The sequence below is a fragment of the Simochromis diagramma genome, unplaced genomic scaffold, assembly GCF_900408965.1.
Source record: "Simochromis diagramma unplaced genomic scaffold, fSimDia1.1 OVJJ01000026.1, whole genome shotgun sequence".
NCBI classification, from domain to species: Eukaryota; Metazoa; Chordata; class Actinopteri; order Cichliformes; family Cichlidae; genus Simochromis; species Simochromis diagramma.
The window spans coordinates 10556492-10573796 of NW_024386985.1; the positions used below are offsets into that span (position 1 = coordinate 10556492).

The 17305-nt window shown below is 39.4% G+C and overlaps 1 protein-coding gene across 4 annotated transcripts; it reads left to right on the forward strand.

Annotated features, from left to right (window-relative positions):
* Positions 1 to 1663: 1663 nt before the first annotated feature.
* Positions 1664 to 16773, forward strand: LOC120738765 (cytochrome P450 2J6-like). Of its 4 annotated transcripts, none has more exons than XM_040040203.1 (9): positions 1664 to 1966; positions 14292 to 14457; positions 14545 to 14697; positions 14790 to 14950; positions 15046 to 15222; positions 15305 to 15443; positions 15555 to 15742; positions 15837 to 15978; positions 16084 to 16773. In XM_040040203.1, the coding sequence occupies exons 1-9, from the start codon at positions 1781 to 1783 to the stop codon at positions 16257 to 16259; spliced, it is 1488 nt and encodes a 495-aa protein (XP_039896137.1). In that variant the 5' UTR covers positions 1664 to 1780; the 3' UTR covers positions 16260 to 16773. The 4 variants fall into 4 exon arrangements, with proteins under 4 accessions (XP_039896137.1, XP_039896136.1, XP_039896135.1 ...); XM_040040202.1 differs by lacking the exons at positions 14292 to 14457; positions 14545 to 14697; positions 14790 to 14950; positions 15046 to 15222 and adding exons at positions 4404 to 4569; positions 4658 to 4810; positions 4909 to 5069; positions 5189 to 5365 and having other exon boundaries at positions 1682 to 1966; XM_040040201.1 differs by lacking the exons at positions 14292 to 14457; positions 14545 to 14697; positions 14790 to 14950; ... (1 more) ...; positions 15305 to 15443; positions 15555 to 15742 and adding exons at positions 4404 to 4569; positions 4658 to 4810; positions 4909 to 5069; ... (1 more) ...; positions 5454 to 5592; positions 6474 to 6661 and having other exon boundaries at positions 1688 to 1966.
* The last annotated feature ends 532 nt before the right edge of the window (positions 16774 to 17305 follow it).

The window sequence follows — 17305 nt, forward strand, 5'->3', positions numbered from 1 at the left end:
TTACAAGGGGACCTCCCAACTCTTGAGCAACAATCGCCCCTAGAATGGTTTGATAGATGAATGGAAATTCAAATTACATTTCCTTTTTATAAGCACAAAACTAAGTAGATTTTAGTTTCAACGGCTCAAATAAAAACAGCAGCTAAAAGTTAAATGAATTACTGAGTGAAACAAAATACAAAACATAAAGGTACAAACAAAGGTAATTTATTTCCATTTCTTTAAAAAGAAATAGAAAAAATACGTTATGCGATAGGAACTTTGTAAAACCTAGTATTCTACAAGATACACAGACTTCGTGGGTTTTTAAAATGAGATCATTTCTCTCTGCACCTAATATTTCCATTGCCTTTAGCAATACTAGAGGTCGGCTAAGGGTTCTGTACATTTAGTTTAGTCTGTGATGAAACACTGACTAAATTTCTTTATCCATTGTATAGCACTGAACCCTGGAGTTCAATAGTAGTACATTTTCCATTATATTATGTCTTCATTGCTTAGGAGTGCTGCTACTCTGCAAACTTATTCATGTTATCACTTCTTTTAGCATCATGTGTTACAATATTACACTTCTAAAACAGAAATTGGAGCCAGTTCCTCTGTGACATTGGTCTTTCATTAAATATATTTGAGTTTCATTCAATACACTCAGTTAAACAGTGCATTCAAGTTTAAATTTTAATTCTGCCTTCGCTCTTTGTCGTATGTTTGTGGTTTTCAGCGGTTTTATAAGCCTGTTCATGCTTCATGGACTTTTTTGCTACGTAGACCTTCAGAATAAATCAGTCATGACAAAGTTCATATAGAATATTCTCTGTTCAAAGGTGCTTGAGAAACAGCGTTTGTGAAATGGTCTGCAAAGCAAATCCAGACCCATCAGGCTCTGTGACCTTACATCTATTCACAGTGTAAATAAAGTTCAGTGGAGGCAAATATCAACAAGCAGATTCATGAGCAGAACCCTGGATAATTGCACTATTTGAAAGCAATCAGTCACTTTAATGAATATCCAGCTGAATCTCTGAATCCCTTGGAAGGTCAAATGTGTTTAACTATGAACTCAGAGCACATCGCAGGATAAAAAAATTCAATAAAAAATTCTTCATACAAAAACATATAACCTGTCGTGTGTGCAAATGTGAGGGAACGTGCGTATGTCCATTTACAAACCACTTTATCACTAACCTGAGAAGAACAGAAAAAAAAGTTTCCCTCCTGCTCCTGCAAATCAGAAATTGAGACCTGTACTGTAATCTAATCACAGATAAGGTTTTATGCAGGATCAGGACAAAGGGCACTCCTTTTTTATTCTTTGTCCATGAAAACCATGTGACAACATACTACATATATACTATGTATATTTGTGTTGATAATGTGACAATATATCTTAGCTATATAGCAAAAGAAACAGTAAAACCATGATTCCTGGTCATCGTTCATGTGACTTCCACTCAGAAGTATATGAAATTGCAGGATGAATTTACTAGATGACTTTTGTTACCACTGGGCAGTATTTACACTTTTGAGTAGATGTAAGTTCAACAGCCTTGAACAAATTCATCCTGCAGAGCTGAGCAAATGGGTTGTGTTTTGTAGCCTAGCTTGTTATGTAACCACTGTATCACAAGCACCTTTGAACAGACAAGTATTAGTACTGTGCATCATAAACATTTGCATCACATGAATATTTTATCAAGCATCAGGTTTATAAACCACTGGTTTCTACCAGAAAGAATCACATCTCCAGATTGGAAAGAATCAGCTGCTGTTGAATTTAACAATGTGGTTTTCCAACTTTTTGCTGAGCAACGAGGGAGTTTTACTCTCTGTGTTTTTGCTCCTTCTGATCGTGTACCACCTCAGAAACAAGAATCCAAGAGATTTTCCACCGGGACCATTTGCTTTACCTTTTATTGGGAATTTCCAGATTGTGGGAAAGAAACACCCACATATTTATTTCAACAAGGTACGGGTTCATGCTTGTATAATATCAGGGGGGTTCTAAGTATAGAGTGCAATTTAAAGTACTGCTTTGTTGTTTGCATGTATACTTGTGTGCTTCTGTCTGCATTGTTCAGTCATCAGGATCAAAACTTTTTGATTTTTGAGATTTTGATTTTGTACTGCAGCAAGATTTTTTGTTTTGTTTTGTTTTGTTTTTTACTGAAATACAGAAAGGAGAGAATACTTCAGAAACAACTCTAATAGATTATCAGAACAACTAACTATAGCTGCAGGTCTCGCAAAATTTCAAAATCCCTGGTAGCCCTTTGGACAGGGACTCTTCAGTTTTTAGTAGCCCAAAATAAATTTATTTAGCCCGAATAAAAAAGAGAGCAATTTTTTGATTGATGTTTTGTTTCCTGTTTTGTTTCCGTTACAATATTATACATTAATCAAAAAATTGTTGAAACACAAATGACAACATTGTATAAAAATTATAATCATCAACTCAAATACTTGGTTCTAATTGAACAGACATTTCTTTGAACTTGTAAGAACTGTGTAGGACATGAATCAGTCTGTGTCAGATTCTGAATTTGAAATTTCCACGGGTAAGAGGTAAGTGGAACCAAGATCTAGGCCATTTGCTTTTTGAAGTTTGCAAAGACTGCTAAATTGTGCCAGTGGTAGTTCACTCTTTGCAACATAGTACGCTGTTCTAAACAGATTTTTCAGGTTTATTTTTAGTATGTTATTTGCAATTGGTGTTTGTTCTGGGAAAGATATTGCAGACTGAGCAATAATGCATTTCTTGCATTTCTCATGGGTTCTAATGGGGGCCTTTCTTAAAATTACTGGTCCCAGTAACAAATGCGCTTGTCGACTCAGAAATCGAGGGAAACCAACAACACACCCGGCAGAACATTATGTTATTTACACAGGTGCACATAAGTGGTCCGCATGTGGGCATTCGCTGTCAAAATAAAAGACGCACACCAGATAAGAAGTTGCAACGCGCGTTTGCATCCATATAAAAGGCACTGTTTTTGTCTGCTAGAGTGGGATTTTCACGGCACATTCTGCACCACATCTCTGTGCGTTCATCATTTGTTTGAAGCCAGCTCACTTCCTGCAACCACTTTTCCAAGAATATGCGGTTCTTTGTGATTCGGACTCCTTCTGACATTTCTTTGGAGGTGGAGGAACACCAAAGTAATTGCTTAAAGGAGCTTGCTTCTTCGACATCTTTAAGAGTTCTAAACAAACGTCTGTCCTCTTCCAGAAAATCTTATGTACGCAAATGCGCGTTGCAACTTCTTATCTGGTGCGCGTTTTTTATTTTGACAGCGAATGCGCACCTGTGGACCACTTATGTGCAGCCCTGGTTATTTAGCTCGTCATATTACAGCCACATATATTCTTTTGTCCATGAAACCATAAAGCTGCACTTTCTTTTTGCCTTATAGTCTGATTTGTCATAACTTTTCCGTTTTGTGGTAAGCTTTTCTTTGGCTGTCACTTCTTCACCCTGACCTGTCTTATTTGGCTCAGCAGAACTAAAATATATATCCTGCTGCTTTTACACACGGACTCACATAACGCTCAGCGATTCTCTGCGCGATCAAACTCTCACATGTTTAAGCTTGCTGCAGGAGATTTCACTTGTCATGTTTGCATAGTAAGCTAACGATTGATAAGACGATGTCAGAGGAATTGGTGCGCAAATTATCGTCACTCACCAATCAGTACTGTCGCTCTCTATGCACAGTTCACGCAATTGCAAAGTGGAAGCAAAAAACAAGCGCAAATTCAAACGATTTCAATATGTCACATATTGACAGTGGCTCATCGATGCCAATGACATAACTACCCAGCTACATTTCCGAAAGAATGCAAAAGCATTGACATATATTTTTCCTTCCTATGATACCCCAACGGGCAGGTCAGAGATAGATTTTGGTAGCCCGACTGGAAAAATCGCTAGCCCCGGGACGTGCTAGCAATTTTGCGAGCCCTGAGTTGGTACTTAGTGCTAATAAGCAGATGTAGGTCTAAGCAATTTCTTCAAATATGGTCAAGCAAACAATTATGTGGAAAAACTGTGGATCCCAGAATTTTAATTATGTAAATTTATGTAAATTTCAGTCCACTTGAATTTCAACAGTGTAAAGTTTAGATTTAACTTTAAAAATAGGCATTCGCTAACTATTAGGTTGATTGGTAAATTGAAATTTCTCATAGTCTCAAAGTGAATGGTTGCCTGTCTGTCTGTGTTAGCCCTGTGACAAACTTGCAACCAATCCAGGATGTACCTCTAGAAAATGGATGATAAGATGAAATATTGATTGATAGTCAGTATCCATGATTTCCAGCCTCTAATTACAGCACTTCCCACTAATTTCTTTCTGTAGATTACAAATGTTGTGGTATATCCTTCATGTTTGTTGTGTTTTTTGTAGCTGGCTGAAATCTACGGGAATGTGTTCAGTTTCTGCTTCGGCAGGGATAAAATGGTAATCGTCTCTGGATACAAGATGGTAAAAGAAGCTCTGGTAACACAAGCTGACAACTTTGTGGATCGACCGTACAGCCCCATGGGCGACAGGTTTTATTCGGCAAACTCAGGTTTGGAAGTCACTATTTGATGTACCATTCAGTGTTGAAATTATTCTCCATAGGTTGTTAAGTTCTTAAGTTGCTTGTGTGTATTGAGATGGTCTGTTCATGAGCAACGGTGGAAAATGGAAGGCACAGAGACGCTTTGCTTTGTCTACATTGCGAGACTTCGGCCTGGGGAAGAACCGCATGGAGCAGTGTATCTGTGAGGAGATCCGATACCTGCAGGAGGAGATAGAGCAGGAGAAAGGTGTTTTATATTAGGTGGAACATAAGCATACAATCCTGCACAAACAGTGCTGAAGCAAAGAATTTGTGTTTTCTTAACAATCGTCTATTTGTCTTCAGGTAAACTTTTTAGGCCAGCAGGCCTCTTCAACAATGCCGTGTCTAATATAGCGTGCCAGCTGGTGATGGGGAAAAGATTTGACTACAGTGACAACAACTTCCAGCTCATGCTGAAGAATCTGTCTGAGATTCTTCACCTGGAGGGCTCCATATGGGCTCAGGTATGTCACAATAATTTCCTTCTGTCACAAAAAGAATGAGAGACAGCACTGTGGCATGGGTGTTGGATTTCTTCTCTCTATCGTCCTTTGAATAACGCTTCCTCTCATCAAATCTCAAGCTCTATGAATCATTCCCCGGAGTGATGAAGCGTTTGCCAGGTCCTCATAACAAAGTGTTCAGCAATTTTGACAAAGTCAGAGAGTTCATCACTCAGGAGGTGAAAAGCCACAAGAAGGACCTGGATCACAACAATCCCCGAGACTACATCGACACTTTCCTCATCAAAATGGAGAATGTATGTGGACACTGCATTGCACAAACTGCACTCTACAAATTAGCAATTTGTGTTGTGTCTAATGTGACTTTTTAATTTGTTTGAACAGCTCAAAGAAACTGACCTGGGCTTCACTGAGACCAACCTGGTTTTGTGCTCTGCTGATCTTTTCCTGGCTGGAACAGAAACAACAGCCACCACTTTGCTGTGGGCTCTGGTTTTCTTGATCAGACATCCTGATATCCAGGGTGGGTGACGTGCTGGGCTTCATCCGGAGCTTTAAAATAGTCGGAACATAACACTAGTAGCTCTAATACAATTTACTATAAATGCTAACAGTAGCAAAAGCAGACCACATATACAACTAATGGAATGCTTTTTATTTGTGTTTAAAACTAATAGTTGGGAAAATGTAAATCCGAACCTGAAAATGGCGCGAGAGAAATTTGTTCCCCAGAATCAATAAAGTCTATTTTCTAGTTCTGTCAATGCAAACGCATCATCACGATTAACGTGATTAAAATTTTTTACCACATTTACCCCCATCTGGAGCGCAGAATGTACAAACCTTGGACAAACTGCCCGAAATGCGTTGACAGAGACATTTTGGGGATTTTGAGTCATTCTGTGCTCCAGATGGGTAAAATATGTTAAAAAATTGTCATTGCATTAATCATAATGACAGATTAATTCACATTGACGCGTTAACGTTGAAAGGCCTACAATTATATAACTTTTCTGGAAAACAGTGTTATTGTTCCTAAACATTTTAAAAACTTTTAAAAAAGTTCAAAACTTGAATATTAAGTCATTAAGTAAATTGAATGAAACAATTGCAAGATTACTAGCGTCAGTGCAAAGTTTTACAGCAATCCTTCCAGAACTTTGACATATTTGTTAGACATGTCTAACATCCAACAACCAAAGTTTGTCAATGAGTTAACAGGTATTAAATAAAAAAATACAAACTAAAAACAATCATCTTATGGGACTCAGTAGCTCCATAGAAGCTTGGGCTAATGGTTTTGGCCACACTATGTGTGAATTTAAAGACAGAACATACCTCAGTTTGGGAAAATAAAAATTTCTCTCACAGTTGAAGCTGAACTCTTTCAATTCTCTTTCACAGAGAAAGTCCAGGCAGAGATAGATAACGTGATTGGACAAACCCGCCAGCCTTCCATGGCTGACAGACCAAATCTGCCCTACACCGATGCCGTCGTCCACGAGATTCAGAGGATGGGAAATATTGTTCCTCTCAATGGACTCAGAGTTGCTGCCAAGGATACAACCCTGGATGGTTACCACATACCCAAGGTGCATGCAATATACATTTTAAGCTTTGCATGTTTGTTCTGTCAGGTGTTGTTGTTAAAGTGCATCTTTTTGTTATCTTGTCTGTTTTTTTCTAGGGTACCAGTGTGTTGCCTGTACTCACCTCTGTGCTGTTTGACAAGACTGAATGGGAGACTCCGGACACCTTCAACCCAGGACACTTCCTGGATGCTGATGGGAAGTTTGTGAAGAGAGAAGCATTCCTACCTTTCTCTGCAGGTAAAACCCACAATGAGTGTTTTGTTTTAGCACAACCTGAACAAGAAAAAAAACATCATCCACAGGTTGTAAACTTGCACGTGTATGTGTTTGTGAATTCTTCAGGGAAGCGTGTGTGTCTTGGTGAAAGCCTCGCCAAGATGGAGCTCTTCCTGTTTGTTGTCGGCCTGCTACAGAAGTTCACTTTCTCTGTTCCTGATGGAGTGGAGCTGAGTACAGAGGGAGTTTACGGAGCTACACGTGTGCCTGAACCCTTCAAGGTTCACGCCAAGACTCGCTGAATTACATTTGCTCATTTTCCATAAGGCCAGTGTGTAATAGACAAGACTAAGTGAGATCATTTTCATTAAGGGTGGATTTTTTTTATTTTGTGGGAATAATGTTGATATTATTTTTCAGTATCAGTCTTCATCTGCTGTGTAATTGCTGCCTATTAAACTGACCTGTTCATTTTTTTCGTCTATTTTTGATGATTAATGTCATCAATCAAAACCTATTTATAGGTTCTATACAAAATGTATTTCATTAAAAAAGAAAGTTTTGATTATTTTCTTTTTATTGTTAATGTCATGTGTATGAACGTTTGTGGTAATAACATATTCACAGAAAATAATTGACTGATTTGTGTCATTAACTTTATTAAAGCCACAGGTTATGCAACCAAACATTTGGTACTATGCCTTACAATTAATGTTAACGCAAAATAGTACTTTCAAATGTAGTCAGCTCTTTTCACATATGCAAAACATCATTTCAGTTGAATTTTACCTTCAAAATCAACTTATAAAGAGATGGATGACCTTTTGCAGCGTCTCAGTATAATTCAGAATCAGAATCAGAGAGACTTTATTTATCCCCAACCCACGTAGCAGACAGATCTGGCCCGGATCTGGTGTCACACCAGCATTGCTGGCTGACTTCTGGCATGGTAAGTGGTATTTCATCCAGATATGGACCAGGCCTGGCAATGATGGCACTGTTTATGTGATGGCATGCCATATCTGCCCCGATTATGGTTTGGTTTATGTGGCCCAGGCTCATAGAAAACAGGTCTGGCCCGGATCTGGCATCAAGCTGGCACTTCTGACCGAATGGTTTCATTGGCAGAGTGTATCTAACCAGATGTTGGTCAGCTCTGGCAATGATGGCACTATTTATTTATCACCTACTGATCGGAAGGTTAGTAGTTCAATCCCTGGGTCCTCCAGTCTGCACGTTGAGAGTGCGAATGTGTATAGTTAGGAAGCACTCAGTTTAGAGAAAGTGTGTGATTGGGTGAATGTAGCATGTCGCATAGAGCACTATGAGTAATTCGGGAGAGTAGAAAAGCTCTATATAAGAATCAGTCCATTCACTGTCTGAACAGAGTTTTGTCATGTTACTTTTGCACTATTATGTTGCGGCGCATGTTGTTATTACATGGCTTGACTAAGGAACACATTAGGCTGGTATCTGGGGCCAGAGTTGAAACCGTTCTAGGCCAGCACAGGACCAGCAGTGTGATGCAACTGGCCAGTGGCTGCACATACCACAGTCCGTTTGCCAGAGGTAATCCACACATGGGCCAGCACAGGACCACTAGTGTGTCTGCAAGGACAGGGCATAAACTGGCAATAAGAGTGAGATAAAAAAAAATAAAAAAAACTTAGAATATACAGTATATACACAGTTTTAAAATCAAAGTGGCTGAATAAGTGAATAAATAACTGTAAGTGACTAAAACTGAATAAAGTGTCGGCGGTATAAAAAAAGAGTCTTTATGTTTATGGGTGTGAGAGTTAAAAAACAGGGTGGCTTTGGCGACAAAGGTGGCTCTCCTCCTCTCAGTCCTGCAGGAGATGCAGCGGAGGCGCCGCCCATAGGGCAGCCATTGAAATGTGGGGTGAAGAATGTGAGAGGGGTCATTAATAATTTTGGCTGCCTGTCTAAGGGCCTGTTGGCTGAAAACCTGTGCAAGAGTTCTGACAGGCAGGCCAATGATTTTAGAACACACTGATGCAGTGTGCTGCAGTCTGTTCCTGTTCTGATGGCTGAGGGAGTGGAACCAGCAGGTAATGGAGAAGGTCATGATGCTTTCTAGGAAGGCATAGTAAAAAGTCATCATGATGGGTGTGCTGACTCCAAAGGAGTTGAGTTTCCTAAGGAGGTGTAGCCGTTGGTGTTGGCAGAGAATTTCAGAATTTCAGATGGTTCCCAAGTATTTGTACTCCTCAACTACCTCCACTGGCTTCCCATGGATGGTGGTGGTGACTGAAGCAGCCAGATCCCTCTGCCTACTGGAGAAGGTCAAAAGCATCTCTTTGGTTTTGCTCGCATTCAGTTCATAATAAATAATAATAAGTAATCACATTATACATAATTTACATATTATGTGACACAATTATGTGTCACATAATATCTCATCACAGATTTCAATATAACACACCAGTTTTAGGGTAGACCCTTTAGTCCTGAGTCAAAGGCTAATTATGTTGACCAGAATTTTTCAAAATAAAGACTGGCCTCGTCTGTCCATGAAGCCAGATAACACACACCAATTAGTTAAACTGCAGAAATGTCTTAAGGACATAAAGATCTCCCTCAGAAACTGCACATCACAGTGTGACTTTGTCAACATTCAGGTTTGTTACCTGAAATTACCAGAAAATCCCACTGAGTACCCCAGTGTTTTTCTGTTTCTCTCATCACTACAAAAAAACCCAAAAACAACAAAAAAAACATATATGAGGTGTGTGACAAAGTGGAGGAGCAGTTGCAATGATCTTCATTTGTCCCATATGTGTTTACCTTTTTTGGCACATTGTACACATTATTCTGTTTCTATGTATTTGCTATGATTTGCTATTTGTCAAGTAGCATTGCTTCACTCACTATGAAGCAAGAGCCAGCAAGGAATAGAGGAGGTTCTGTTGTGTGGGAGAATTTTGAGTTGATTTTTGTCAATCGGGTGGGTTTTCCAGCTTTGTGTTCTGGCCGTTTGCTTTTGTTTTGTGTGTGTTTATTTTATCTGAAAACGGGAAAAAGGTAAAATGTCAAAAATCTGTTTCCATAATATAAATATCATTAAATAACTTTAGAAAAACTTCCACTTGACTCTTTACATGTAATGTTGTAAAAATATATATTTTATTGTTTAATTGATCTGAAAATGTTAGTCTGCCAAATGTGCAGCAATTGAATTTATTTATTCTCTTTATCTGATAGTTTGTGGGGCCCAGATAGACTGTATAACTGCATCTCTACCAGTTTCTCTGCACTCCAGCCTCTTCTGTGCCATGTGAAGGGATTTCCCTTAAGGCAGGAGAAATTATCTCCACGAAAAGGAACAGGTTCACACACTAGAACAAATTCTCTTCTTAAATAAAAATGAAAAAGGGCTACTTTAAATGCATCATGTTTTTAATTTGCAAGTTCATAAGCATTTTCCCTTTCCATTTCACAATCCATTCTACCCCCAGGTCAAAAATATGTCTGGGAAAATTTCCCTAATATAATATTATTTATAAATATACCCATCTAGCGGTTAATTGCATAAGTGCATGGAGGCAGGACCTCACAGCGGAAGCATACTCCATAATGTGTTGTACATTCTCATATGTATATTATATGTAATGTGGTATTTTTCAATTATTGTATTTACCAACATCAAGAAGTCACAAGCAAAGAAAGACCACACCATGGTGCATGTTTAAACAAGGAGAGTTTACTCGTCAAAATTATTTATTAAACAAATAAACCACATTTTTTTAACCACCAAAAAATACATGTTCAAAGCAACACAACGGCAGCCCAATATCAGACAGAATTCCACTCTGTAGAGTGGGCAATCATTATGAAGCAGTTAGTTTTATTTTGTGGATTCAAGCTGCTCTTCATATTTTTGGCCACCAGATGTCACCAGAGAGGACTGTGTTGAAAAGCTTCGAGTAATGAACCGTTTTTCAATACAAGCTTCAGTGCTTCAGAAAGCTTCATTTGGCCATCACTAGTTCATACTTACTTTGTTTGTCTTTTCAGTCTTCATGAGGGTCAGGTGTGGGGAAAGGCCCGCCTAGCAGTTCTTCATTTTAAAGTCCTGATGATGTCACATATGACATCAGCAGGTCAAACCAAGTGGAGGGGTTTCTTTTTCCATAGAGATGATTCCTTTTGTTGGTGTTAAGGTTTAAAGGGATTTGTTGAATGTTTTTCCTTTCGTTAATACTGCCATTTAGTTGTGTAAATGTGCATAGAGGTTTTGTGTTTTTAGATCATCTGTGTAGAGTTTTAGATCCCTCAGGTTGAGTGAGTGGTACAGGCTGGGCAATTGGAGGGAAATTGATGGCCCTATTTAAAGCCAGTCTCTACCAGATGCAGCAGAGAGGAGGGGTGAGTTTGTTGAGTTGATTTGGGGGGGGGAAGTTTTGTTAAGTTACATATTAAATGAAGTTCACTGTAAATAAATTGCTCACCTTGGAAACCTGAAATGTCTGTGTAGTCTGCTTCCCTACCACCTTCCTTGGCGTTCGAGTCTGAGTACTTTACAAGGTGAATATGTAGAAAAATAAATAATTAAACTGAAAGACAATTTTCTTTATCTGTAAAAAAAAAAAAAAAAAAAAAAAAGGAAGAAAAAAGAAATTAGACTTTTGGAGTTTGGGCGGGGGTTGCAGTTCACATATGAGTATAGCTTCTGAGCCTAGTTTAAATCCAACACTTAGTGTGCACATGAAAATGTCCTATAGTTGTTAGGTTGATTTTGATAATAGTTGTCATTGATTGATATATATATATATATATATATATTAGGGGTGCAACGATACACAAAATTCACGGTTCGGTTCGGTTCGATACTTTGGTGTCACGGTTCGATATTTTTTCGATACAAAAAAATGTTCATGCATTTTTAATTTGTCATTTATTAAAATTATAAATATATATTTTAACTCAAAAGTACAGTTTTTAAATTTAACCCTAACCCTTGTGCGTGTTTTTTATTTTGACAGCGAATGCGCACCTGCGGACCATTTATGTGTAGCCCTGGTTATTTAGCTCATCATATTGCAGCCACAGAAATTCTTTTGTCCATGAAACCATAAAGCTGCACTTTCTTTTTGCCTTATAGTCTGATTTGTCATAACTTCTCCGTTTTGTGGTAAGCTTTTCTTTGGCTGTCACTTCTTCACCCTGACCTGTCTTATTTGGCTCAGCAGAACTGAAATGCTTTTACACGCTCACTCACATAAGCTCAGCGATTCTCTGCGCGATCAACCTCTCACATGTTTAAGCTTGCTGCGGGAGATTTCACTTGTCATGTTTGCATAGTAAGCTAACGATTAATAAGACGATGTCAGAGGAATTGGTGCACAAATTATCATCACTCACAGATCAGTGCTGTCGCTCTTTACACACAGTTCGCACGATTGCAAAGTGAAAGCAAAAAACAAGCGCAAATTCAAACGCGACTTCAATGTGTCACATATTGACAGTGGCTCACCGATGCCAATGACATAATTACCCAGCTACATTTCTGAAAGAATGCAAAAGCATTGACATATATTTTTCCTACAATAGCCCGACGGGCAGGGAAGAGATAGATTTTGGTAGCCCGACTGAAAAAATCGCTAGCTCTGGGACGTCGGGCTAGCGATATTGCAAGCCCTGTATCTGATTGAGGAATCACTCATCTTTGGAAAAGAGAGTTTATTACAGAGAAATGTCTCTTTCCAAAATAAAAGCTATACTATCCGCTTCTTCTGGGCTATATTCTCAGCAGCATAAGGAGAATCATGTGCTAACAGCTGTCTAAATGACTCGGCTAAAGTTAGTAGCATGCTTGCTTTTTTTTGTCTTTGCACTAGGATGATGTCGGCGTAAATGTGCAGTCATATTCGTTGTGTTCCCACTAGTGCTTTCAGGTTAATCTCGTTGAAATGACCTTAACGCCACAACACGGCAAATCTCCGTTAACGAGCTACCGCCGATCGCTCCGTGCATGGGGCTGGGCTAGACGGCAAACACTTTAACGAGCTAACTGCGCTAACACACTAGTTCACACCAATGTAATTGAGCATTGCATGGCACATCCAACATACTGTTTTACTTTAGTCCATGACTCGCTTACCTTCAGGGTCATACGTCACATGAAAACCAAAATAATTCCAAACGCCAGATCTGAATGAGGGTGGGGGAGGTGCCCTGCGCTCTTCCTTCTGACGATGCTGTCTGTGTTGAGCGCTCAGTGGATCTGCGCTCGACAGTGCAGCCTAGGCGGAGTAGTCGAACACAGATTCACTGAGCGCTCAACACAGACAGCATCGTCAGAAGGAAAATTGATAAAATAAATTACAAATGTTGTATTGTTCGATACATATGCGTACCGAACCGAAAGCACTGTATCGAACGGTTCAATATCGATACGAATATCGTTGCACCCCTAATATATATATATATATATATATATATATATATGTATATATATATATATATATATATATATATGTGTGTGTATATATGTGTGTATATATATGTGTGTATATATATGTATGTGTATATGTATAGAGAGAGAGAGAGAGGGGGAGAGAGAGATATTTGATATCTGTATGGTTGCCATATATGAACATATGGCTTATATAGTTATAAGTGGACAGGCCTCGCCTGCATAAGAAATGGCTTATCAGACAATTGTCCCATTCAGTTTGAGGCAGTGAGAAAGAGGGGCTGAATATCGCCACCTGGGTTGGCTGGAAGACTGTTTACTTGGCCTAGCAGGGCGAAGGACACTGTCTCAGCTGAACTCTGGACACGCACACACATACATATACACTGATATGCACACACTCATCCCCCATCCCTTTCCAAACGCCTTCGACGCTTATTCCCTTCCGATGCTGCACCCTTTACACACCCCTGTTGCTTGTCGTGTGTTTCTTTGGTGTATTAAGAGTTTTTTCATGTGCTATGTGCAGAGGTGTTTTTTTTCTGTTCTCAAACTGATCTCCCTGCTGGAGCTCAGTCTGGGGGGAGTTATTTTTTCTCCTTATCTTTCCTCATGTGGTGCATTTTCGATTGTTATACCTCTCTGACCTGTCTTTCCCATGTGATGTTTTGTGTAATGTATGTATGGTCGGAGGGTAAGATGGCGCCGCCATTGCGTGCAATAGGTCGGCAGCCTTGTGAAATTTCCCCTTGTGGGACTAATAAAGGTATATCAAATCAAATATAAAATGGGCTGGACGTCCTCAGGAGCAACACAAATACAAAGCTTTTGTAAAACCCCTTAAATTAAAGTCTGTACTTCACATAATGATTATTTGATCTGTGGCTGTGCACAGAGGGAAATCTACAAAAATTGCATCTTTGTCCAATAAATTATGGACCTAACAATATTGTTCATGCTTGTGTTTTTTTGTAGCTGGCTGAAGTCTATGGGAACGTGTTCAGTTTCTGCTTCGGCAGGGATAAAATGGTAATGATCTCTGGATACAAGATGGTAAAAGAGGCTCTGGTGACGCAAGCTGACAACTTTGTGGATCGACCATACAGTGCCCTGGCTGACAGGTTTTACTCGGGACCCACAGGTTAAGAAATTATTCTCTATTTCCTCTCATTCAGCACAGGAATTGTTTCCCAGTTATTAACTCCCAAATCTGCATGTTTGTATTTAGAGGGTCTGTTCATGAGCAACGGTGGGAAATGGAAGGCACAGAGACGCTTTGCTTTGTCTACATTACGAGACTTCGGCCTGGGGAAAAACCGCATGGAGCAGTGTATCTGTGAGGAGATCCGATACCTGCAGGAGGAGATAGAGCAGGAGAAAGGTGCTTTACATTAAGTGGAACATAAGCATACAATCCTGCACAAGGGAGCAAAAATTTACCTGTAACAATTGTCTCTTCTTCTTCTTCTTCAGGTAAACTTTTCAGTGTAGCAGGTCTCTTCAACAATGCTGTGTCTAATATAGTTTGCCAGCTGGTGATGGGGAAAAGATATGATTACAGTGACCACAACTTCCAGCTCATGCTGAAGTATCTGTCGGAGACTCTTCAGCTGGAGGGCTCCGTATGGGGTCAGGTAAGTGAATTTCAGAAAGTGAAAAAGGGACAGCAGTATGGCATGCGTGGAATTTGTCTTAATCATTTATAAATTTAACTTCCTCTCATCACCAGCTCTACGACTCTTTCCCTGGAGTGATGAAGCTTTTGCCAGGTCCTCATAACAAAATGTTCAGCTATTTCGACATAGTCAAAGATTTCATCTCTCAGGAGATAAAGAGCCACAAGGAGGACCTGGATCACAACAATCCAAGAGACTACATTGATGCTTTCCTTATCAAGATGGAGAATGTATGTGGGCACTGCATTGCACAAACTGCACTCTACCAGTTACTGTGACTGTGTACTGTAACTTTTTCATTTGTCTGAACAGCTCAATGAATCTGACCTGGGCTTCACTGAGACCAACCTGGTTATGTGCTCTGCTGATCTTTTCCTGGCTGGAACAGAAACAACAGCCACCACTTTGCTGTGGGCTCTGGTTTTCTTGATCAGAAATCCTGATATTCAGGGTGGGTGACATGCTGGGCTTCATATGTTTTAAAGTAGCCAAAACATAAAGCCAGCAAAAGTAAACATTTCTCCCACAGTTAAAGCTGAACTCCTTTAATTCTCTTTCACAGAGAAAGTCCAGGCAGAGATAGATAACGTGATTGGACAAACTCGCCAGCCTTCCATGGCTGACAGACCAAATCTGCCCTACACCGATGCCGTCATCCACGAGATTCAGAGGATGGGAAATATTGTTCCTCTCAATGGACTCAGAATTGCCGCCAAGGATATAACTATGGATGGTTACCACATACCCATGGTGCATGCAGTATACATTTTAAGCTTCACATGTTTGTTCTGTCAGGTGTTGTTGTTAAAGTGCATCTTGTTGTTATCTTGTGGTTTTTTTCTAGGGTACCAGTGTGTTGCCTGTACTCACCTCTGTGCTGTTTGACAAGACTGAATGGGAGACTCCAGACACCTTCAACCCAGGACACTTCCTGGATGCTGATGGGAAGTTTGTGAAGAGAGAAGCATTCCTACCTTTCTCTGCAGGTAAAACCCACAATGAGTGTTTTGTTTTAGCACAACCTGAACAAGAAAAAAAACATCATCCACAGGTTGTAAACTTGCACGTGTATGTGTTTGTGAATTCTTCAGGGAAGCGTGTGTGTCTTGGTGAAAGCCTCGCCAAGATGGAGCTGTTCCTGTTTTTTGTCGGCTTGCTGCAGAAGTTCACTTTCTCTGTTCCTGATGGAGTGGAGCTGAGTACAGAGGGAGTTTCTGGAATTACACATGTGCCTGAACCCTTCAAGGTTCACGCCAAGACTCGCTGAATTATGAAAAATCTTTCCAGTTAACCAACATGTAACAGTCTAAGACTGTTAGCCGTCATTAAAGTAATTTGATAAATGTCTGTTTTTTGTTACCATGCGTAGGGGGTCATCACTGTATGATTGCTGCCTTTAAAATTGACCGATTCATTTTTTTTTATCCATACATTTTATTCAGTATGATCCAGTTATGTTCCCTTAACAATATTCCTTCAGTACCAGTATTATTAAGAAATAAATGCTATAAGATATGTACATGATGCATTTTATTAAAAACATTTGTTAAAAAAGCTGTGTTGGTTTTAGAACAGTGAGGGGGGGGGCTGTTACGCCTGACTTATTTACAAGCCAGTGCTTTTGTTCTCATTCAAGCTATTTTCTCCATGTATTTATCAATCCATGTATTGTATTACATGTAGGCTCAGAACAACAGTGCGAAAAATAGAAATTATTATTGGTATTGTCATCTTTTATAAGACACAGATCTACATTGACTTGAGGTAAAAAATAAAAATAAAAAACAACAATTATGATTTCTTTTTTGGGGGGGGGGCAGTCACATTAAAATGTTTGGATATCTTAAAATACCAGAGTGATTGAACAATTTTTATTTTATTTTACTGTTTAGCCTTCTAAACAAATGAAGACTGATAAGTTTTTACTGGAAAATATGTTTCTTGTGGCTGAAAGCTTTTTTCACAGACACAGAGATTATTATATCCACCCAAGTTCTGAGTCAGCGGTGTACCAGCCCATCTCTAACTAGGAAGGAGTGATTCAGTCACGCAAATCTTCTGTACACAAATGCAGTACATCAGCAATAAAGAAGTAAAACCATCATCTCAGCCACAACTGGGTAATGTTTGCTTTCTTTTTCTTTCAGTGGGTCTTTTCTTCAGCAGTGGGAAGGTGTGTAGGAGACAGCAACATTTTGCCATGGCAACATTACATACCTCTGGTCTGGGTAAGAGGCCAAAAGGAAAGAGTATTTGCCATGGAAGTCATACACAGATACACATACATTAATCATTATGAGGAATCTGACTCAG